At 41.6% G+C, this 25,566-nt stretch overlaps 2 protein-coding genes across 2 annotated transcripts in view; both read right to left on the reverse strand.

The window, feature by feature from the left end:
• Positions 1-1,230: 1,230 nt before the first annotated feature.
• LOC307264903 (eukaryotic translation initiation factor 4E-binding protein 1-like) lies at positions 1,231-6,022 on the reverse strand. Its single transcript, XM_080046448.1, has 3 exons — positions 5,574-6,022; positions 3,995-4,183; positions 1,231-1,909 (listed from the first exon to the last, which is right to left on the reverse strand). Exons 1-3 carry the CDS (start codon positions 5,707-5,709, stop codon positions 1,878-1,880), a joined length of 357 nt encoding a protein of 118 aa, XP_079902574.1. The 5' UTR covers positions 5,710-6,022; the 3' UTR covers positions 1,231-1,877.
• Positions 6,023-9,983: 3,961 nt separating this feature from the next.
• The window catches only part of ank1a (ankyrin 1, erythrocytic a), a gene marked incomplete at its 5' end in the record, with an annotated part of 89,608 nt that continues 74,025 nt past the window's right edge, over positions 9,984-25,566 (reverse strand). Inside the window, 7 exon segments of the mRNA XM_080047050.1 lie at positions 9,984-10,299; positions 13,026-13,166; positions 13,494-13,580; positions 18,634-18,982; positions 19,220-19,914; positions 19,917-19,961; positions 19,963-19,982. Of these exon segments, the coding sequence (XP_079903176.1) occupies positions 10,246-10,299; positions 13,026-13,166; positions 13,494-13,580; positions 18,634-18,982; positions 19,220-19,914; positions 19,917-19,961; positions 19,963-19,982 (1,391 nt within the window). The 3' untranslated portion in view covers positions 9,984-10,245.

Raw genomic sequence — 25,566 nt, forward strand, 5'->3', positions numbered from 1 at the left:
GTATTATCTGATTTAAGAACATTTTTAAATCAAACAACATGAGTTATTGAATGACTACATTCAGTGCAAAGTCCATTAACACTAATGAAGCTGTCCATAAAACACAGAGCACAGGAGCTCCATGTGATCACCTCCAAATGATGTGTCAGTTCTAACACATCCTCTCCATCCTGAACAAACCTTCATGTGGTGGTGGTCTGGTCAGTCAACTGCACTCTCACTTTACAAGGAAGAATATCAAATGTATGCAGATGGATTGATTTTATATTCTTCATAATTGTAGTACTTGTGTCCGTTGTGTTCAAATAACGAGATAGAGCATGTCTTATTTTCTGCTACACAAGATCCTGTTTAGAATGTATTCATCAAACTGTCAGTAGGTACTTTTGACCATATCTACTTACAGGATCTAGTTATGACTTCCAGAGAGATAGAGTGATAATTGCTTTTCATCAAAATGATATGTTTTGCCAATTGTCTCTTGGTCAGCATGCGTGTGTCAAAGACAGGTCAGATTATCACATGATGAACTGTTCAAATTAATTTCTTTTGATACTTTACTGTCCAATTCTACCTGATTTTGCATGTTTGGCAAACACACTAATTCAGCACAGCGACCAAACAGTACTGTAACAGTCCAGTCCTGGGAAATCCATTTGGAAGCATTTATATAATACACCCATTACAGAGAAAGCCCGGTAAGCCACTTCAGAATGAAGCTAAAAAACCTGGCCTCAGTGAAGCCAAAAGAGGCCAGCAGCAGAAATGTTACACAACCCCATCAAGCTCTTAGGAAGGAGGGAGTCTTTCCCAGTTGTGTACAGTTGTATATTGACCTCTCTTTACACAGTCCACTGACTGAGGTTATCAGTTACCAGTTGAGGAATTCCTCTGATATAACTTTGCCCAGGAAGTGGTAGAGGCTGTTAAGCAACATGTCATAATCAAAACTGATCAAGTGAAAAAGTATATTAGCTTTTCTTTTCACTTTACACCAGGAAACATTTGAGCTACAGATAACTCAGTTGTGGGCATCAAATCTTTACTTTAAATTTTTTTCGAGGACAAAAATGGCTTCCCTGGCTTCTACCTCTTTCAGATGGCAGAGCCCATGAAAAATGTGTATTCAGACTGGTGATAATTAAGAACATGAAGACGTTACCCTGAGTGTGGGGGGGGGGGGGGCACCCACCAGAAGCACACTGAATATACATGTGAAAAAAACAGTCGTTTGTGTTGATGGTGTTTACTTTGATTCTTTATCACCCTACAAACTGTGTGAAAATCTGTTTCAAAAATTTCGACAACAAAATTATGTTTTTACATTCTCTGCATGACACCTTAGGCGAAGAACTCGGTCGACAAATAATACAGTATCTCAAACATTTCAAGGCGATATCTGAAGAGATTTCTCAAGAAATGTGTGGAAATTAAAAGTATGTCAAGTGACAAAAACCCTTGTGGAATGGTTGTGAATTTAGCAAATTTCATTTCTCCCATTTGCCGATTTATGTTCATTCTCATTAATTTAGCTCAGTTCTGAGGGGTGAGGCTTTGTTGGTGTTAAGTACTTCTCCTCCATCTTGATTTTAAACTTGAAGCGACTACAGGAAGGCACACTTTGTCATACATAAATCAGGTTTAAGCTTTTGAGTAAAAAAAAAAAGAGAAGGTTTCATTACAGATTTGTTCTAGGAAAAAACAGGTAAATGAGATTGATCAAGACATACTTAAGAACACAAAGACACTGGAGATACTGAAGGCGAACCTCCTTCCTCATGGAATGGAAGATGGGAAAAGAAAAAGGTGTTCTTGAGCCTCTCTTCACAGCATCTTGTTGGTAAGTCTGATGTCTTAATACTTGCTCCTGGGGCCGTCTAGATGTCCATTTCAAACTGTGAGTCATCACCTTTAAAGAGAAAGCAACATTTCATAATTAAAACAAATAAATAAAAGTTTTCCTACATTGGACTCATCCGTATTATGCTTGTATTACATTTAACTCACAGTAAAATAAAGTTCCCCACAGGGTGATTGATACCCAAAGAAGGAATGCTTGTGATTTCTTTACATATACAGTGCCTTGCATACCCCTTGAAATTTTCCACATTTTGTCATGTTACAACCACAAACTTTCATTTATTTCAGTGGGATTTCATGTGATAGACCAACACAAAGTTGTGCATAATTTTGAAGTGGAATGAAAATTAAAAGTGGTTTTAAATTTTTTTATAAAAAAAAAATGAAAAGTGTGGCGTGCAAAAGTATTCAGCCCCCCTGAGTCAATACGTTGCAGAACAACCTATTACTGCAATTACAGCTGCAAATCTATTTGGGTATGTCTCCACCAGCTTTGCACATCTACAGACTGACATTTTTGCTCATTCTTCTTTGAAAAATAGCTTGAGCTTCATATTCAGCATCAGATTGGATGGAGAGCATATGTGAACAGCAATTTTCAAGTCTTTCCAGAGATTCTCAATTGTATTCAGGACTGGACTTTGACTAGGCCATTCTAACACATGACTATGCTTTGATCTAAACCATTCCATAGTAGATCTGGCTGTATGTTTAGGGTAGTTATCCTGCTGGAAGGTGAACCTCCGTCCATGTCTCAAATCGTTTGCTGACTCTAACAGGTGTTCTGCCCTGTATTTGGCTCCATCCATATTCCCATCAACTTTGAGCAGCTTCCCTGTCCCTGCTGAAGAAAAGCCCCCCCCCACAGCATGATTCTGCCACCACCATGTTTCAAGGTGGGGATGGTTTGTATAGAGTGATGTGTAGTGTTAGTTTCCGCCACACATTACATTTTGCATTCAGGCCAAAAACTTCAAGTTTGGCCTCATCTGACTATGCTGTGTCCCCCGCATGGTTTGTGGCAAGGGTTGGAGGAAGGTGCTCTGTTCGGATGAGACCAAAACTGAAGTTTTTGGCCTTAATGCAAAATGCAATGGCGGTAAGCTAACACTGCACACACCATCCCCACTATGAAACATGGTGGTGGCAGAATCATACTGTGGGGGTGCTTTTCTTCCACAGGGACAGGGAAGCTGGTCAGAGTTGATGGGAAGATGGATGGAGCCAAATACAGGGCAGACAACCTTTAAGAGTCTGCAAAAGAGTTGAAACTGGGGCGGAGGTTCCTTCCAGCAGGACAACGGCCCTAAACATACAGCTAAATCTACTATGGAATGGTTTAAACCAAAGCATAGTCATGTTTTAGAATGGCCCAGTCAAAGCCCAGACCTAAATACAATTGAGAATATTGAGAAAGACTTGACAATTGCTGTTCACAGACGTTCTAATCTGACGCTGAATCTGAAGCTCAGGCTATTTTGCAAAGAAGAATGGGCAACTAAAATAAATGAGAAGACATGGTTCTAGATCCAACATTTTCAAAATGAATGAAAATGTCATTCTGCACACCGTCTGTGCTGCCGTGTCTGAATTTCCCGATTTTCTGAATACAATCCAACGCAGCATGCATGCCTGGGTGAGTGTTGTCACTGGGAGTACCAATGCTGTAGCAATACAGACTGTCTGTACATTTCATAACTTCTTGTTCACAATGGCTGATCAAAACACAAAGAAGAGTTGCGCAGGTAAGAATGGCCAATCTACTGACTTCATGCAGTCAATAATGTTTGGTTTTGAAAGAAACTCTGGTCCAGAAGCAACATGCAATTACATTTAAAATAAAAATGTATAAGAAAACAAATGCCTAGACTTACAGCACAATTTCGGTCTGAACAATAAATAATTGAAATGGATAGAAAAAAATTCTTACATGCTGTGTTTAAACCTCAAACTGGCTTCTATCATTCAGGATAGACAACAAATGTCTGTGTGTAAACTGTTTTATGCGATAGTGATAAATATGACATAACTAAGGTGAAGGAATCATCCCTTTGGCTGATTAGAGCTGCACTTTTCAGTGGCTACATTAATTAGCATTTGAATTTAGAACTCTTGCCTAAGGTGTTTAGCATACCAGTATTGCTGCTATCAGATGCAGCAATGTTGTTGTTGTTCAGTAGTTCTCCTTTATGGGCCTTGTCGCTAGTGTCTGTGGAGGCAGGACTGGTCACCCCCGGGATTTTGGGCAGCCTGGGTGGAGTCTTGGCCAGGGGAGAGGTGCGACACTCCAGCAAGAACTTTCGGTCGTAGATGATCCGGGTACCTTTTTGTGTAAGGAGGAAGAAACCGAGAAAGATGACTATCAGCTGATTAAATCACTCCCTCCACTTTTATGTAGAGGCGTTGTGCAATATACATTTCAACTTCTTGCCAATGGTCTACAGTTTCAATCATACATCCTCTGATACAAAAGTCTTCTGACTGAAGTGGGGTTTGCATACTGCCAGTTTGGCTGAGCAATAAAAAAAATGCTTTGGATAGTGTTCAAACATCTGCCAGTACTATGCCAAGTGCATTAATGCTGGGACAGAGCATTTGTAGTCCAGGCCCCGAGGCTCTAGAACGACCTGTTTGAATCAGGTCTGCTGAGTCAGACATCTCTTTTCATTCACTTCTAACATCATACTATCAGCCTTCCCCACTTTTATTTCAATTTTGAATTCCCTAGAATTGAAAAAAACATTTTCTCTATTGCATTTGTTTTATTGATTGTATATAGGCTAAAACAAACTGATTTTAACTGTTATTTTGAAACCAAGGACTGTCTGTTTTGTTGATATTCTGCTGTCCTGTAAAACACTTTTAAAAGTGGATTTTGAAAAGTGATCTTTTAAATAAAGTTATTATTATTAACAGTTTACAAATCAAACCTGGCATGTAAATAAAATACTACCGGCTGAGGCACTGGTAAAAGTGGAACTGATATGCATCCAAAAAATGTATGAATATAATAAAAATGTGTTTGCTTATAACATCAGCTGTGGAGACATGAGGAGACTATAACGAGACACATGACACACAACTAACGAAGGAGGTGCCAATGACACCACATGACCAATGGGAACCAATCCAAAAATGGCAAGGTAGTGCCGTTTATAAGGCTACAATCTGTGTTTCGCTCTTGACGTGTTTGTGATAATCATAAAACTTCTGCAAAATTGAATACTGGACTCAAATGAACCCCGGGTTAGTGGCCACTCATAGACTGTATCAAAAAGGGAATCAATAGAACAGTAGGTGCCGCTAATGAGCCCAATTTAGCTGATGTAAAAAAACACAATAAAAACTATTTGAACGAGAAAGCAAAGATATGAGCCGCTTTCCAAATACATGCCTATAATCTCAAGTACTTCACTGCTGCAAGACTCCGCAGTGTCTTGGTGTCTCTTTCTCTATCGTCCCCCTAACACTTGCAAGCTGCCGTTAGCAGTTAGCTCTTGAGGGGCTAGCAGCTGCTAGTGTGCACCGCAGTGACGTTTGACAGCGACCATGACAGCGACCTCATGGAGTTAGCCTGAGCATTCCCTGCTCTCTCTCACACACTACACTGCTGTGCACTCGATAAGAGTGTGAATAATGTATGGACGTGAGGGGAAACACGTCTCGTCGAGGGCATGTATGTAAAGGGGGAGAGTGACAACAACAGTTCGTACCGCCCGGGGTCGTGCTGAACAGGGTCCCTCCGGGAGTAGTGGAGTAGTCATGGGGCATGTGCGCCGCATCGTTGATGGTCACCCTTCTGGTCGACGGGATGGCCTTAGCAGTGGTCTTCTGGCAGTCTGTAGACATCTTGTCTCAACTATAACAAACTGAAACTATCTCACTAAATAACACGAAAGGCAGGCAGAAAGTCTTGGTTCGACTGAAAACAACAACGCCACACACCGCGCCTGCTTCAGATATTGCTTTGGCTCAATAGAATGGCTTCTGTCGGATAAATATAATTAAATACCTCTGTTTTTCCTAAGTGCAAATAAATTCGTCACATTACAACATACACTCTCTCTCTCACTCACGCACACAAAGTGTCCAGGTTCTTTGTTACAAGGACCTGAGAACACGTTCCTTCGCTCCCTCTCTCTCTCTACATGCACACAAAACAACATGCAGACAGGCTGCAAAGGAAAGAGCTCCAGAGGTGGACAAAATAAGCTCACCCCGCCCCCTGCTGCTGGAACATAGTGCATTGCAAAACTAATTCTGTTCCAAGCATTTGAAAACGCATATTTAGATCTAAACCATCATATTGACTATGATCTGGGAGGTCATCTAATGAGCCTTAAGGATCCTTTCAACTTCTTATGACCTAAGCTAAAGAAACCACCAGCAGCCTAATTGTAGCCTTAATTTATGGAAAACTTTGTAGATCTACCTGTGTTTATTATTTTAAATACTGAAAAATTATACATTACTAATCTTAACCATTTGTGCTAGAGTCACTCACTGGGGCAGTTATTTGTCTATTTCAATGTGTACTTTTGCAGAGTTTCAAAGTGTAGACTCACACTTTGCTATTTTGGTTATTTGCTATTAAGTCTACTGAGATGTACTGTATCATTTTCAGAGGACTGCTCAGGAAGGCATGGGGCGATTCAGCATGTTAATAAAACTTGGTTTGTTCAAGACTATGATATGAACACACAAAAGTATACACACTATACACAACAAACATTTCATTTCTTTATTAATTTTGTAAATGTTGAGCTGGTGTACAGAGTAAATTGTCAATAGATGTCTTCGGATTTGATTGGATTAAAAGGATTTTACATTTATATTTTAACTCTCCATGACAATTGAAAAAAAATCCAACAAAAAAAGTTAAAATACCCACAAGACCCCTATTTTATCCCCAGGTTGCAGGCATTACCCAGAACTCAACAGTCTCTTGGCTACAGCTGTATGATGCTAAAAGTACATCCATAACATAACTAGAATCCCAGTCGACAAGTAAGGGTGCATAGCATTCTAAGTAAATATATATATTCATATATTTCATATATATAGCCTTTTATGTTAAAAACAGTTTCTGTGCATGTGCGCAGTTGCATTCCTTAGTATTGAGTAATATGCTATTGCGTTAATAATGTCTTCAATCCATTCTAAAGGAATATACATGTGTTCTCTAGTTTTTGCAACAGTTAATATTTTTGCATGAACTTGGTGCATGGCATCATCTCAGTAGTCCCTCAGTGCAGGGGTATCCATTGTTTATTTTTCTCATGTAACCACTCCTCCCTAGGCTTGCACTTTGTTGTACTCCTTTTCGAACCGAGTTCAAACTGAACTGTCACCACGTGGAAGCCTTAGAATCGTCTCTGTCTCAAATTTTGGTAAAGGGGGGTTAGAAATTAGGGGGTTGGGTTGTGTTGAGGAAGAATGCTTGTCATCTTGAAAGACTAGCCATCGGAGTCACGAGCCCCCCCACAACTCCATCGAACTTCAATGTGCTCCCCCTTATTGTCTTTTCATCAGACCCCCTCCTCCCTGACATCAGCAATAGATTTCTGAGCGGCCGCTGCTTCAGAAACCAACCCATAATCATGAGCCCTTACAGAGCAAACCGTATGCTGGAACATAAGGGGTAATACACTGTTACACTGCTGTGTAATCTTTATTGACATCTAACTTTTTGTGATTATTAAAATAGATAATAAAATAGAAATAATATCTGGTGAAGGGATATTTGTTAAAGTGTCAAAAAAACTTTTTAGGCTTCTCTCTTTAAATCTTTTTTGCATGATTTGTATGTATTTGTAATGAATGTTGATGATCAACTGCAGATATTGAGTGGAGTGAATACTGTACTTTATCATCTACTAAAGTACAGAACCAAAAAAGATGACTACTTTATAACAAGACTTAAACCTCATTACATTCATCATCTCTGGCTGCGAGGCCAGGAAACAAACACTTATTGATGGGTGATTATTGCAATGTTTGTGTGTCTCACATATTTGTTCCATAACAAAGCATATACTGTGTAACATAATGTTTGTAGGTAATTGATATCATGTGAGATGGCACGCTTATTGAGGTAAATCAACTTTAAAGAAACATGTGAGTTAGAATTGTGCATACAATCTGAGAGCCCCTTGCTTGCCTCTACCTCTCTCTCTCTCGCTCTCTCGCTCTCTCTCTCTCTCTCTCTCTCACACACACACACACACACACACACACACACACACACACACACACACACACACACACACACACACACACACACACACACACACACACACACACACACACACACACACACACACACACACACACACACAGTAGGAAGCAAGGTGCATATGAATATCATTAAGGTTTAAAAACTATGACTTTACACACCTACATTCCCTGATGAGTAACAAAAACAGACACTGGGCAATTTACAGGTGGGATGGCCAGTTTGAAGTCATACCAATAGTTGCCCAATTTTAGTGTAAAACTTACAACTTTTACAAGCAAAGTGATAAAATGAGAGTTACTAATGTACTGACATCATTTCAGAGTGGACTGAGTAGTCGCTTAAAGCAGAATGACAGCTCAAGCTTAGGAAGAACAACAACTATGATCTTAAAATCCTCTCTCTCTCTCTCTCTCTCTCTCTCGCTCTCTCTCAAAACACACATTCAAACACACCCACGCAAACAAGCCTTTCCTTATGTAAGCAGTTATTGCCTCTTCTGAAGTACAGTTAAGAAAAAAGGAGTGAAACAAGGGACACGCTTTTAGGGAAGGTTCAGGCTCACAGTTGCGGGTCAGTATTACAGTTTCTCATCACAGTGATTGGTGACTGACTCTCTTTGCTACACTGCAAATAACTGCCAAGGAGACAAACATCAAAGCTCAACACGCCCACGACCCTCAACACAACCTTCCTGTCTCCAGCTGACTCTTTTTCCCTCTTTTACCCAGTCGAACCAGTGCTACATGTTACCAGCGTTTCAGCTACTTTACCCATCAAGTGACATCTGGTGGCGGTGAGATAGTGTAAAAGTGCACCTCATGTGTGGTGGTAACTTGTACTGCAGGATGAGGTCAATCAGACACTGCTGAAGGTGGGATCCTGCCCCCTGCTGGAGGTGGACAGGACTGCTACATCTACTCTGAGAGGCTGTAAGGGAATTTGGAATTTGGCTCAGACAGACATCTGATCAACACAAAACCTCACAAGAATACAGCTTGGGGACCAGAAAAGGCAAAAGGGGTGGGATGTAAGAGGTTGATCTTTCGTCTCTCTGTCACTCATCAATTGTCTTATCATCACCCTCTCCGCAAGGTGAAACACTCTCAGGGAAGGATGGGGAGGCAGTCTCCCTGCAGAAACCTGTACTTCCAAAGCTCAAAAACCAGCAGTACAGTTAATGACTTGCAGTATGTCGTCCCGCTACAGTTTGACATGGCAAAAAAAGCAAACGGTGGAAGCACACGAGAAGCACAAAGAAACAAACAACCTGACACACAAAAATCAACAGGCAGAGCGACACAACATTTGTATGTTCTTGTACCCACAAAGATCTCAAGATATATAGTATAATATATAGGTTCCGACCGAACAAACCAAACAAAGAAAACAGGGAGGAAATTCTTATGTACCTGAAACAGCAGCATCAGTGGCATCGCATAGGGAATTTAGAACATAAAACAACACACGTAACACAGTCACGAAGAGCATTTTTTAGTGCATACGATATTATGTACAACACCGATATCCTTGGGTGATAATTGTAGCTTCACTTGACTTTGAGAGCACTGGGACAGGTTGAAAACTAATTGTGTGATTCTCTTAGCTGGAAGAGTGCGGCAGGGAGGAGGGGGAGAAACCTGTTGCCTATAGTTTATAGTATTTTAGTCTCCCTTTTTTTGTACTGATAAACTTTCCCCTGTTGGTTTAGAAAAACGGACCAGTGATTGACCATACCCCATTTTGCATGCCTGTCCCACACAGTAGTGTCTCCTCCCCATCCCTCCCCACCCTTTGGCCCTCCCCTGTATTCCCTCAGTATTCATAGATAAAGACAGGCCATGCGGCAGCAGTCACTCATGCTGATACAGATAACAGGAAGCACGTTTTGGTTGCTATTTTTTTTTGTTTGTGTTTGTTTTTTTGTTTTATACGAAATCATGCTTCTAGCCTAGTAGTAGATGTTTTTTTCCACGGTTTCTTTAAAAAAAAAAGGTAATAAAAACTACAAGTAAATCCGCGTCCTTCACTTCTGTTGCTTGCTGAAAGTCGACAGAGCCGCTGTGGTTGTCATTCTGTGGTGGCTGTCGCACTTAATTTCTGTCCTTCTGCCCTCTTGTGTATGTTCTTCTTCCGTCAGCTGCTGCTGGTCATGTGTCCATGTAAGATGGTTTTGGTGAAGGGGTTGAATCCTGCGAAGAACTCTGTGGAGAGAGGGAAACACGCTGATGAGACATTTCTTACCTTTGTCTTTAAGCGACAACAGCAAACACTCAACAGGCCTCTACAGAGCAGGTGACATGCATGCTGATGTAAGTCAATGCAAATGTGAGTATTTTTTAGTCAGAGATACATATGTATACTGTTATGAATTCTCGAAAATAGACTTGGCCTGCCATCTTGAAAATTCCCTTCAATTAAAGCTCTATTTTTAAAATCAATGCAACACTCTTCAAAACATTTACATTCTGCAGAAGCGTTCAAGCAGAAATGGTTGACAAAAGTGTGGTTGAACATCCAGTGGTGAGTAGTTTGAAATATCAGTAATCTCAGGAATAACGTGGCTTTTAATTTAGATAGGGCAAGTCACACACACACACACACACACACACACACACACACACACACACACACACACACACACACACACACACACACACACACACACACACACACACACACACAGTGGCTCCAGATAGACATTCAAAGGACAACTGGCTTTGACACTTTGACCTTGAGAGCTGCCACATTACAAGAGATTCTCTGGTTGCTTGTTTTGCTGAGTGCACATTGTGCCAACCCTTTTCCAGCTTGTGACAACATGCAAAAAATAAATAAAACTAGTCTGACATATAGCCTACCTATATATTCATAGAACAATTATGATCTATTTGCATCAAATGTGTTCATCTGTATGGCATTATATTGAGTGCACAGTGCAGTGGGACATTTTGACACAGAAACATGGATAAATTACATTTTGAGGATAGTTTATAATCATTTAGTGAAAATTTCAAATAATTTAAACAAACACAAATTAATTTTGTGCCCAATACGTGTGGTTAAGTGTTTGCTTTCAATCAAAAATATGACTCCATACATTTGAATTTAATTAAACAATGCACTTGCCAGAAGTGGTCAGCATTTTTAGCATTCAGTTTATAAAAACTAAGACTTAAGAAGGTTAATATGCACATGTCCTCTTTCTCTTTATCACCTGCTTGATAACTGACAGAAACTCTGTATATGAAAATCAAATCTATCTCAGATTTTAAAAATGTTTGTCATGGAATGTCCCTATTTCCTGCTGACTTCTTTATCATCATTTTGTTGTTTGCTGGCAAAAAAAAACGCATCAATAATTACTTACATAACTTTTTTTCTTCCCTTTGAATGGAGCCATTTGTCAAACTGAAGTTTTGAGTGTAAATTTACTGTGCCAGCAACACATAACATACCATTAGTATTGAATTAAAGATACATTCAGATGCATTTAATCCAGCGAGACTGGATTAAATGGTCTAGCCCACAGGTCAGATGAGGCACTGTGGGTCAGTCCCGTACCTGCGGGGACGCAGCACTCAGTCTGCCTCACTGCTTAACTCTCCGCAGACTGGCACATTTCACTATCTGAGCACCCTTCTTCAAATCCACAGTATCGGGCTACATCAGGGAGGGGGAGAGGGGTTTGAGGCAGACGAGGTGCGAGGATTGAGAAGAGAGGGATGACGGGAGCAGAACAAGAGGTTGAGGGAATGTTAGTAAGGGAGAGTAGAAGAACATGACAGGAGGAGAATGATGATGAAGAAGAGGAAAGTATATGGGAGGAAATGATGCCACAAGGAAGAAACAAGGAGGAGATGTAATAGAGAATGATGGACACATAAATACATGGAGAGGAAAGAGGGGGAAGGGAAGGGGGGAGAAAGAAATTATGCATAAACAGTCAAGCAAGGACAGAAGTGATGGGTGGCATTTGGAAAGACAGTTGAAGATAAGAGGGCATCAGAAACATCTACAGTCTTTGGGACTGTCTGTGTCAAATAATATTTGCAAACACACTTCTGGATTGAGTTCTTGCTATTCCGATGGCATTTGACCACACAAGTCTTTAGTGTTAAAGCACAAAAGAAAAAAAAGAAGAAAACAAATATACAATATTATAAATAATAAAGAGTGTAGCGCAATTTTAAGTGATACAGCACACAGTCACAGTTGAGGGACTATAAACTTTAATGAAAAAAAGACAGAAGGGTCAGTCATGGAGATGATGAATGGTGACAGAATGGAAATTATAGTCACTGCAAGGAGCCACAATCACTTCATCTGGTCATTAATGTGCAAGAAACAAACAATGTGGGGATGAAGGTGCTTAGTGATGAATGAACTAATGAAACCCTGAGTAAACTGTGAGCACATCATCCAAAGCAACAACAGCACAAGTGGACTCATTAGATTGAACCCTGCCTGCTAAAGATCAACACGAGGCAATGATGTTTGGTTGGAGATTGGTTGGAGTATTTACGCAATCAAACAATGAACCAGCTAAATGTAATCTTACCTAGTATAGGGCTACTGCTTTGAAGATCATGAGAACACACACACACACACACACACACACACACACACACACACACACACACACACACACACACACACACACACACACACACACACATAAACTGATCTCTCAGCCTTGTCATACTGAGGCTCATGCAGGTTCAGCTACTCTACGAATGCTGGGAAACAACGAGATGAGACTTTCAAACTATCTGAAGCTCAGAACAGTTCCACTGTTCACTTTAAATCTGTCTCATCATAGCCTGTCTGTAACAAGTCCATTTGGGCTCTATAAGTGCAGTAACAGTCCCTTCACATCCTAGCTAATACCGGTAGCCTCGGCGTGTTGCAAGGCGGATCAGAAGCCCACCTTGCTGCTGTCGCGGCCCAGGATGGCGTAGTTCATGAACTGCTCAGCATCAACCTCCAGCTCGTTGGCGTCCTCCAAGCTCACCTCCTGAACCCCCTCCTCACCTGAACCCTTCCCTCTGCGCACAACCTTACGCACAATCTAGCACAAACGCACACAGGAGGGTGGGAGAGAGAGTGACGGATGGAAGCAGAGAGTGGGAATAAGGAAGTGAATATAAATGGTTATGGAGACAAAAAGTAATTGTCTTTTTTTTTAAAGAAAACCAAAATGAAATCTATTCATTCAATGGGGAAATGCTGCATATTCATGGTGTAATGTCAAAAATGTGAGGAACAGTGAACTTTGTAATGATTATTAGTTAAATAATCATTGTGTGGAGAGATGCTGAGTGAGTATTGTGACACCAACATCAGGGAAACAATTGGTTGGAAGAATATGGTATATAAACATGTTGAAATGGCTGACCTTTTTTGTGACAATGTTTCCATGTTCATCTGTGAACTGTTCCTCGCTTACATGCTCCCCCCCGGGAAGATCTTCAGCCTCATCGCCCTGTGGACAGAGAAGAATTTGTACCCTTAAAGGTGCACTATGTAACTTTGTCTGTGTGTCAGAGAAGTGAAAATGTTCTAAGGTATATTCTCATAACTATATAAACAAACTTTCCTCACAGGAATTTTGGATTCACTGAACACTGTTTGAAGTTAGAAAGCTACCATAAAAGTCACTGTTTCAATGTAATTGTTTACGGCAGCACAGCCCACAGTTAGTTTTACAAACATATTCTAGTCTTACGTTTTGTTCCAGGTGCCTCAAAATAATTTTGTTTTGATTTATGATGACAGAATTATTCAATCCTAAGAATTACATGTACAGTAAATATGTTTTGTAAACTAACTGCAGGCTCTGAAAAAGTAAACAAATGCCCCTTTCCTGAAACTGCATAGTGCACCATAAAGTTATTTCAAAGAAACCATAATCTGCTTTTCCTTCTTTTCGTAAGTGCCAGACTTACATGTTAGTGTAACTGCTACCAGATACGAGCTCCTAACGAAAAGTTAAGTTAACTCAGGACGGTCAAAAGAGGATTACCACCCAGTAAATGATGGATCTAGCGGCTGTTAAAATAGCCGGCACTGCAGCGTCATTATCTGAACGCCATAACCCCCTGAGCGAATTGCTAACACAGAGAAGCAGATGAACAACAAATGTGGGATCCATGGAGTTAACTGATGTTTCCTAGTGACACTTATAATTACAGTCCACAAAGCTCATGACAATGCTGTTACAGCCCCTAATAATTTGCGGAGTGTCTACGCAGCTATATATAAGCTCAAAGAAATTCCTCCAGTCAGATACCAAGAGCCACTTCAAACCCTGAGAAAACAAGCCCACATTTTCGTTGCTGTTGACGGAGTCTGAGATACAGTAGGGAGAAAAGGCCAAGGAGTACATTATGCTTTTTTTAAATAGAACTGGAGTCCAACTTGTTGAGCCCAAGACAATTTATTTACATCCGTAACAGCAGAAGATACGTTTAGACACATTTGCGCGGTGATTTGATGATCAATTCACAAAATATAATTATTGGAAGATGAGCTATTACTATCAGACTGATTTGTATCTGTTTTTTTCATTGTCATGATATACATACATATCTCCTCATGTATGCTGTTAAGCCTCACTACTTTTGCCACACCCACTTCACTGAAGTGCAGAAAACCCTGTTGAATCATTCAACCTTACAATCACAAACCTATCCTGCATCACAAACAAACATCAGCATTTTCTTCTTCTCTCTCCTGTTCCTGAATTGCTTTCCTGCCTGTGAATCCGTCCCCCTATCTGTACCTTGAGTATGACTCTGCGGCGGATCACTCTTGTGGTGACGTTCTCCTCTTCATCAGCCACTCCCTCCACCTCGCCAAGTTCACGATCCAGCTGACTGTGTATGTAGGTGAGCACCGACCGCACAGAGCCACTGGCTATGTGGAGGACATTCTGGCAGCTGATGACCAGGAATGCCAGTAGCACAAAGCTAAAGAGGAGCTCTGTCACCAGGGCCCACATCCCCCCGCTTCGATCCCCAGCCACACAAAAAAACGCGTCCCTAAGTCTTCAGTTTCTCCTGCTTCCAATGCAGCACTTCTCTTAGCGGAGAGAAACAGCAACAGCTGCAGCCTTCTGCAAGTAACCTTCTGTCACCAGTTCAGTCGCAATTTGTTTGGTTGTCTTTCAGTTCATATCCTTCCACCATTAGCCGGGGCAGTGGACCCTTTCTTCAGGTCTCTATTCCTTCTCCTTCCCTCTTTCAGGTTACTCAGGACCCACTCAATGACATCAAATCCAAGCAAAAACAACCTTGGGAGGCTTCTATTCCCACCTCTCTCTCTTTCTGACCATGTGATCTGTGGGCTTTAAATACCTCTGGCTACTCCAGTGTGGCTCTGTACGCTGTGGTAAGAACACTAAGAAGAAGAAACCTGCCCCTTGACTTTCTTTTTCGTACTTAAACTACAAAATATCTCTCACCCACCATGCCAGAGGGCACATTTCCTCAGAAAGGGAATCATAATTTTGCAGCTCTGCAACACACTGCATCTACATGCTACCAAAGTTAAAGCGAGCCAAGCTACAGGCTCTTTGTTTAAAAGTATGGACCACATACAAAAGAAAGCCAACAAAGCCCTAAAAACCAAAAGTCTATTTCTGCTATCACACTTTCACTGCTGAGATTGTCCTCAACAGCATGGTGTGGTGGGGTTGTGCCAGAATGTCAACACGTGGAAATGAGGGGTGATGAAACATGAGTAGGACAGTAAGAAAGCTTTCTATATTTGGCTGGACATGCTGTTCGTGCCCATCTTGGGCCCTTGACTCTGTGTGTTTATGTGTGTGTATGTGTGTGTGTATTAATGTTGGTGTGCTGCGTGCTCCCAGGGTCTATCATGAGTGATTTATTGCTGATTTAAACTCCACTTCAAGGTGTAACCTGTAGAAAATAAGGTTTGAAACTATTACTACTAACAAAATGTGTCTAAATTCTGATTGTTGTCCAATCAACTTTTTCACTCAGCATTGACCTGAAGGTAGGTTGAATCTATTGTGCATTGTAGTTACAATCCATGTGTAGAAATCACTGTTGTTTTTAGACTTGACAGCATGACAATGTCTGACCTTTGGTCAAACCACCACTTTCGTCCGGACTAATATATCCAAACAGCTATTTGATGCCTTGCCATGCAATTTTATACAGCCATCCTGTTCCCCAGGGGACAAATCCCACTGATTTTGGTGATCAGGGGCCTGTTTCAGGTAGCTGGTTTTACATACTCTGGGTTTAATCATACGCTCTGAGTTGGTTAACTCAGAGCGCAGGGTTGATAAGCAACTCTGGGTTTTCGGTTTCAGAACAGTGGATCAGCGTTGGGTTAATCAACTCTGAGCGTGTTCACTCTGGGTGGAGCGTGTGCATAAAAGCCATCGTCAATGGATCGCTGATAACATGATTCACCATGGAAACAGAAGAAACAAATGCGTGATCCTCCCACTTCTCCACTTCTCAAAAAAAGAAAAAAAAACTTCTCCGCTCCTCCCACTGGAGTTAGAAATATTAACGAATGAGTTTATGGTAGCCTATGGAGAAGAATTAACGGGTATATTGTCACATAACTCTGATCTAATCTCCTCGGCAATTCAGAAAAAATATATAGTACATAGTCCATTTTAAAAAGTTACGCATATCAGCAGTAAAGTAATAAAGCTGGCGCGGCACAGCATTTCTGACAGTGTTTTATATTCGCTGTATTTGGGAAGCTGTAGCCTAATAGCCCACTGTGCAGTAAACAGACTGTCGCTTCTTTTAAATGGGGAGTGAAAGACATTAACGTCTGACACATAAGGTGACAGTTTCCATTGAAGAGCCTGATTGATTTATTATCAGATCCATTTTCCTCAAGTGATCACAGTTTAAATTATTATATAATTATTTATGTAATTTTTATATTCATATTAGGCTATAATATGAATATAAAAGGGCTCGTCTGTGACTTTAGGATCGCACAAGTGAACAGTAACAATCGCGTGCAGCCGCAGCGTTACACGAATCCACCTGACATAAATCTGTTCAGTGGCACAGACGTTAAAAAGCATACAATACAAATAGGTTTATTAATCTGAATGTAGAGCATGTCACGATGTGTAAGGTGGCCGCCTATATGAACGGACCGAGGGCTGAGAACAAGGCTACTGATCAGATAAATGATCGGTCAAACGTAAAATCATCAGGAAATGATAAAAACATCCCGATGGAGATTTCTGTGGAGTGATTTTGCTTCAAACTGTACAGGGACGCGTGTGACAGTGACACTCCTTCTTCAGTCGGAGCTGCAGCGTAAAGTGAAAACAAACTCAGGGTAGGTGGTCTAACCACCTATCCAGCAGGTTAGACCCACGGCGTATGTTGCCGCAGTAACTGACTCTCGGTCGCGCTGAACCTGCTACCTGAAACGGGAAACCCAGAGTTTCCACTAACTCAGAGCGAACAAACTCTGGGTTGCCTCAAAACCAGCTACCTGAAACAGGCCCCAGCTGTCTGACTTTAGCATCAACGAGCTTGTCCTACAGTCTATGAGCTTGACATTAGTGGTTTGCGAGAAGATTTTGTTCACATATTCATTTCCATCTCAATATGAATTGTAAAAACTCTGTAACTTCTCAACTAGTGCCATAATGTGTCCTATACTTAGGTTTATGACTAAATACCTTCAAAATTAATTACATTTCAAAGAGTCAGGCCTGACCATCGTAGGCAATTTTGGGTTCAGCCCAAGGACACTACAACATGTGGACAAGAGGAGGTGGGGATCAAACCAACCCTGTGAACAGTGTACAACCGGAGCCCAAGCATTTAGCTGCTTTAGATTAAAGCAACACGGTGCCTAGGTTAAAGGTGCACTATGTAACTTTAGGTTTGTGAGAGAAGTGAACATTTAGGGATCTTTCATAACTGAATAAACAAGCTTTTATAACATAAAAATTGGATCCCTGGAACACTGTCTGAAGTTAGAAAGCTACCTTTAAAGTTAGTTTTACTGTTGTTGTTTTTGTTGTTGTTTACAGCAGCCGGGCCCAAAGTTTTGTTTACAAATCTTTTCTGGTCTTAAGTTTGGTTACAGGTGCCCCAAAATATTTTTCTTTTGATTTATGATTATAGAATTATTCAATGCTAAGAATGAAACGTAGCGTTAATATGTTTGTAAACTAACTGCAGGCTCTGCAAATGGCTCTACAAATCATTCCCTGAAACTGCTTAGTGCACCTTTAAGTACACCCTTACAGAGCTGCTAGCGTGGCTGAAGACTCTTAGCCTTTTTATTAACCCTGATTTGGTGGTCTGTATAACTGATAACTTGAAGCTATAATGCGTAAATGATGTTGCCCTCATAAGGAATCCTGAGTAATTACAACAACATTGTCGGCGCATCTACATGAGGCCAGCCTTCAGTGATCGCCAACATTTCTTTATATAGAAAAAGTTACGCACTATGGCTTTAAATAGGGCAAACATCTGTCTCGTTTTGCAAAGGAGGAGCAACATGCTCACCTGGCCCTTCAGGCGCACGTCGTCCCAGGCCCTCAGCTCTGGTACCCTGTGTGGGAAGCCCAAGCCCTTCTCAAAAGGCTGGGTACCTCTGAAGTGTCCCCGTAAGATCTCCGAGTGCCCCATGTCCCTCACAGGCTGAAGCAAGGCCTCCTGAGACATGTGGGTCTGCTCTCCATCCACAGCGTTACATACTGATGACATCATGGTGTCCATGGCCTGCCTGGGTTTAGGCTGACTGCCCACCCAGGCCTGTGTAGGGTCGGTGACAGGGATCCATCCTGGTCCAGACTGTTCCTGCAGGTAGGAGAGGAAAGAGCCTCCACCACCTCCGTTTCCACCATTACCTGACCTGAATGAAAGAACAGATTAATAAGGAGGTGGTATTGTCCATGCTTACTCCAAGGAAAGTAAAACAATGTATTCATAACCCATTAGCTGTCAATTCCTCTGCAAGAAATTTTCAAAAATTCCAGTTCACTGATATGTAATGAGAATTAATGGGATGTTAGCACTGATATATTGTTTTGTTTGGTGATAATGTGACTTTGCCACTGTCACCTGAGAGGAAGTCAGAGGTCCCACTCACCTGTCGCCATTCCGATCTGCAACACAGCTCAGACCAGGTGACTCACTCAGCCGAGCATACACCCTTTGCTGTCCTGCAACAAGAGAAAGCCCTTCCACTGAGCTCGTCCCTCCTCCTCTTCCTCCCCCTCCAGCTCCATCTCCACCAGTCATACTGGCGAACGCCGATGCCTCCAAACCCGCCTGTGACCCCTGACCATTGTTCAGCCCATTTACATTGATCCCAGCGATGGTTCCCCCGAGTGAGGCTGGCGTGGCAGTGCTGAGCGAGTCAACGCCCATCTCTGAATCGTCTTCGGGTAGCTCAATGGAGCCACTCAGCACCCCACCCCCTCCACTGGCTGCGCTGGCCTGACTGGCCGGCCGACCCAGACTTCCGTACGGCAACCCCAGCAGACCTTCTGAATCGTCGGCATTGCTGCACTCCAGCGAGGAGTCCTCCACGGGCACCAGGGAGGGGCTGTTGCCCGAGGGCCACACCTGCACATCAGACATCTCCATTAGGGTATCTTCTTCTGTGGTGGCAATGGGTGCACAATCCAGACTGGAGACCTCCTGCCAGTAAGGCTCAGCGCCCAGCGGGGAGGGCAGGCTGTACTGCATGGAGGCTGGTGAGAGGAGCTCTTCCTGCGCGAACCCATAACCTGGAGCGAGACAGAGAGAGGCACACTGACACCCGGCCCCCCACCTCGCTCCCCCAGCTCGCCCCCACAGCACCGGGACCCCGGGAGGGGGGAAGTGCCCCCTGCCCAGAAGCTGGGCATCTAGGGGAGGAGTAGAGGAGGCTGAAGGGACAAATGGGAGAGGAGTGGGGTAGGAGAGAGGGAAGGGCCAAGACAATAGGAGCTGGAATAAAAGTGCAAGGAGCTTAGGACAAGAGAGCAAGGGCAGAATTTAGAATAGGGTTTTGTCAAGCTCGATCAGCCAGTGCTGACGGTGAGAGCAGCAGCGGCAGCAGCAACAGACACAGCCAGATGGACCTATAGAGACTGACACTGAGGTCTGGATCCAGCAGTGACTGATGCTGTTCTGCTGGCTGCCACCTGCAGGGAGACGGACAGGAATTACTGCCTCTGCCCCAAAATTGGGGCTGGGACACACACCTGTCCGGCAGGGACACACACTTTGTCACACATACACATGCCATAAACGCACTCTCTCACTCTCTGTCTCAAACTATCTCACACAAACACTCACGCTCAGATATGCATGCATTCAAACCCACTCAAAGAACAGGCAGGTTAATATAGTTTTCAGGCTGTATAGCATGCACGCAGGCAATCTCAGTCACTCCTCACGCACAGGTGTGCACAAACAAACACACATCAGCTCACCCCAATCAGCTGCTTGCTCTCCCAAAGACACATATAACATATTTACTATAATTGAATACAACACACCTATACAAACACATAGCCTACAGTATTGCTGATATCTATGGAAACACATTTACAGTAGATGTTCCTTGTGTTGTGAAAGTAACATGGTTGCTGCCTCAAACATATGTTTCAATAAGTTTTTCAAGTGCAATTATATAAAATCAGGAAAACTGCACATTGTTAATGTGCTGTGGACTCAGGTCACTCCTACAACTGTCTTGAACCCCCTTTGTAACATAAATATTTTCTTTTTTGTAAGTGCAGACATGGCATTATAGCGGGCAATGAAGCAGGTATTGTGTTTTTATTGGGATATTCACTGTATTTTGCACAAAAGAATGAAAGAGAACTTTTACTCTTTTGCCTCTTGCAATTATACACATTATATTTTGGTATCCATCTAGTAACCTTATCATACTGAATGAATTTCTCTGAACATGACTAGCTACCATGGAAATTAGATGAATGATACATGTAAAAAGGTTGATGAATGGCATTGAGGATAAATCAAAGAGTGACTGGCACCATGACTGTCACCAGTGTATATTAATCAGAGGATGAAATTGGAGATGTAGTGCAAGGGCATACATTATCTGGATACGAGCAGGAAGAGGAGACGATTCCCCTTTTGCATGAGCTTGTGTGTACACAGTGAGAGAGAGAGAGAGAGAGAGAGAGAGAGAGAGAGAGAGAGAGAGAGAGAGAGAGAGAGAAAGAGAGAGAGAGAGAGAGCGAGAGAGAGAGACTACTGTATGACTATCCACTGTACAGTGATGAGAGAACTATGCAGGGTGTAACTTGATTCATGGTTGGCAACTCTGCGGTTGAATTTTGCAGAGGGTGCAGGAGATATTTGTGACACCAAGAGGCCAGAAAGACCTAGATCTACTTTTGGCTTTTTCTCTCAAGAAAAAATAGTAATCATAGATATATATTTATTGTATAGTGCTTTGTCTCATGATTTTAAAAGTGCTAAAAAAAGCATGGACAAAAATCAGCGGTTAAAACAGCACTGACTATAGCTCTGAAGTCTTCTGATGTACCTTACTGATGAGATCACATTTCTATTGTTCTACCATAACACCGAAAATGATAAGCAGTGAGTTCATTATGAGTTTCAAATAATAATTCCTTGTAAACTGGGTGAAGAGTGTGAAATGTGCTTTTGTTAGGTTCCTATATGGTCAAGGGCCATAATCACTCTTCACTTTAAATGCTGCTTATATATGTCATAACACTTAGAAATATAATCTGCAGCGATTACAGCTTTAATAAAATCATTAAACTATAATTACAACAAATTCAAATCAAACTACCTACTTTTATTATAATATAATGAGCATGTTTCTCATGTATCTGATGGAAAAGACAAAGGCTATTTAGGTGAGAAACACAATACGGATTATGCCTGTGGATGTAAGCCCTTGCACACATTTCTCTCGCAAGTATTACATGTGGAAACAGTTGTGTGTTGGAAATACAGTCTCTGTGTTGTGTTAACTATCTAACAGACTCATTAGACATTATTGTCTAATGAGTCTGTTTAAAGTGACACCACACAAATTACAACATGATAATTTTCGTTTTCTTTAAACTTGTTAACGAATTGTCACTCCTCTCTCTGTTATCAGTCAGGCAATGATGGTGAAAGAAAGAAATTAGTGGAATGGTTGAGTGTAAAATATGAAAACACAGTATGTTTGTGATTGCTTGACCCCCTGTTTGAAAGACACAAATATAGAAGAAAAAGCAGTGAAGCCCACGTAAAGGAAATATACTAATTTTGCCCAAACACTTAAACACTGGGCTCACATGAATAAGGAAGACACAAAACACTTACACAGTGTACAACTTAAAAACACACATATAACAATAAACACACCTACAACAAGGGCAGGAATGATTTCAAACTGACCTCCAGTACAACACTCACAAAGACATTAAAAACGTATCTTCAACACAACATAACCCGTGTGATGGTCACAGTTAGAATCAGTGACATACAAAACAATCACAACATTCATACATGAACAGAGCAAACCCAAGTCAGAGTTCACAAAAAAAAGGTTTGTAGCCTTTTTTTTTACCCCCCATAGGACAGATCATTGAGGAGGAACAGAGACAGAGGGTCAATCTCAGTATGCATGCCATGCAAAGACATGTCTGTCTGTCAAGCAGCATCAGGGTGCCAATGCAGCGTTTGAGTCGTCATCTCCTACAAACCAGTGCTTCTCTTACCCCTCATCCCAGTGTCTCCATGCAAAAACACAGAGGGAGAGGAGCGATGACAGCCAGCCCCATGCACATGCAGACAGACAGGAGGGCAGGGGACAGAGGGACAGAGTGGGGGGAAAGAGAAAGGAAGGGCAGCGAGAGAGAGAGAGAGAGAGAGAGAGAGAGAGAGAGAGAGAGAGAGACTAGAAAATAGGGTGATGGTCACAGACAGAAACAGCAAGAGAGAGCGGGGGTCACCTCCCCCTCCCAGTGGGTGCTGAGTACACAGTCTGCGTGAGGGGTATCGGTCACAGAGCGTACACTTAAATAGGTGGGGTTTTCAAGAGTACAAAAAATAAAGAGAAAAAAATGCACGACTAGTCGCGAAAAAAGAGAGAGAAAAAAGATAAAGATGTGGGTCAGAGGTCAACATGAGGTCGGCATGAGGTCAGAGTTCGGAGAGGAGTGAGAAGGAGGAAGAGTAGGACGGCTAGGCTGCAGATGACATGTCCAGAGAAACACAGAGAGAGGGACAGATTCACAGGGAATGAAAAACAGGGCTCCCAAAAGGACATTCAGTGCACCAACATTAGCCCTAAAGAGAGTCAAACTGATCCACATGCAAACACAGGCAGAGAAGAATCAAATGTCCCCTTACAGAAGTCTAAAATAAGAGTTTTTACTCCATCACAATCTAGTGTTTGTTTTATCTTCTAAACTGAAACTCTAACTCGAATACAACTTAGAAATGTGCTTACCTACAATAGAGGTGCACTAAGACTATGAAGGAAAACTGATAACTAAAATCCTACAGACATTGTTTTGACAAAGGGAGGTAGAGACAGATAGAGGAAGATAGAATGAAAGATGCAGCATGTCGGATTATTTTACTCTAGCGAATACTCTGTCAGCTTTTTCAGCAAAACTTCTAAAAGTCAAAAAACACTAACATCGCCATTAATGTAGAAAAAAGGGCTTCTTTCATATGGAGGACTGAACCTGACTTAGAGGAAGAGTTCAGCACATTGGGCATTCTTTTATTTTCCTTGTTTTCCCAAAGTTTGGATGAGAACATCGATGCCACTCACTCACATAGCCTAGCCTACTGTATTATTTCTGTGAGTATGAAGCTACTAGCAGTTGACTAGCTTAGGTTAGTAAAAAGACAGTTAGCTTGTCTCCTTGGCCAAAGGTTAAAGATCCAACTACCAGTGGGCCTATCTCTAAAGCTTAAATATATACACTTTATATTTGGTTTGTTTCATCCGTACAAAAACCAAAGTGTAAAAACAACAATTCCCTGGCTGGGCACACTTAATCCTTGCCAGGAAACAAGCAGAGACTCAAGGAAGCTACTTTATCTGGAAAGGAACAGAGCAGGCCAAGCTATTTGTATCTATCTGTTTCAAGTCTTTATGCTACGCTAAACTAACCAGATGCTAGCATGGTTGGCTTCATATTTAATTTACAAACACCACAGAGAGTGGTATCTAACTTCTAATCTAACTTTTGGCATGAAATCGAATATAACCCCAATGTCAAACTATTCCTTTTAATGGGAAAACAAGTTGAAAAATAAGTAAAGTATCAAAAAAGTTTGAAAATAAATCAAATGCCCAAGGAAATAAAAACATTTATTCTATGTGGTCTGATGGTTATTTTCAATTTCTTTGAGCATTTATGGATTCATTTTCATTTTTTTTGCCTGTTTTATTGATCTATTGGGTTACTTCCAAAATATTCTGGCTATTTTATTCCTTGATTCCTTGTGTTTTAATACACCCAAAAAGTCAGGTTCGGCCCTTCACTTGGCCACTTGAAACTCACTGATAATTGTGAGATTAGCAGAAGACACAATATCCAAGAATTCAAAGCGTCACTTTGGTTTTTATGCAGAACATCAAAGCAGGAACGGCCTTTGGGAGGCAGGTAGCCAGACAGATAGACAGACAAGACGGATATACGCTTATCAGATTCACTGCAGCTGTGATCTGAACGTCTCTCTTTTCACCTCTTTGACCCTCATGGTGGTATCTCTATGCATCGTTACATCTCAGACTATTGCTCCAGTTTTCACAGAACAGGACCTGTCACCTGTCGGACTGACTCATCGTCTGCACTGGACGTAAGGAGGGGAGCGCACACCAGTCCAGAAGTGAAAATGGAGTCAATAAGATGTAGGGTATGCATGTGTGAAGGAAACCCATGAGGAAAAGGAGGAAAAGACTGAGGACTGACAATTGGTAAGGAGGTCAGTTAAGCTAGGCTATACTTACAGTATGATATATGTGGACTGATCATGTATGACAATGTGTTGTTTCATAAACAAAATATAACTCTAAAAATAACTCTTAATCCTGATTGAAAATGGGCATTAAAACTCTTGATATAATAAATACTAACTGATCAAAATCTTTGAAATGAGAAAACACAATAACAACAATAATGACCCCATTACAAACAATAATGATACAATACTTTGATTAAGGCCATGTGGAGTAAAAGGCTATTCAGTTGGTGGAATCTTGAAAACTATGGAGATTCAGCATTAAATCATACTTTCCATGCAGTTTGCCCTAGTTTCCATCACACTGAATGACCACATAGAGAAATGTATAACCAAAGACACTACATGAGGCTGTAGTACAGTAGGAGTGTCCTGAGTCCCTCTGCATGTTGCTGGCGTAAAGTCCTGCAAAGGTTTGAATGTGTGTGGCAGCTTTCCATCATCACTGGGGGAATACATGTGAAAGAC

This window comes from Ammodytes marinus, assembly GCF_949987685.1.
Source record: "Ammodytes marinus genome assembly, chromosome: 2".
Classification (NCBI taxonomy): Eukaryota; Metazoa; Chordata; class Actinopteri; order Uranoscopiformes; family Ammodytidae; genus Ammodytes; species Ammodytes marinus.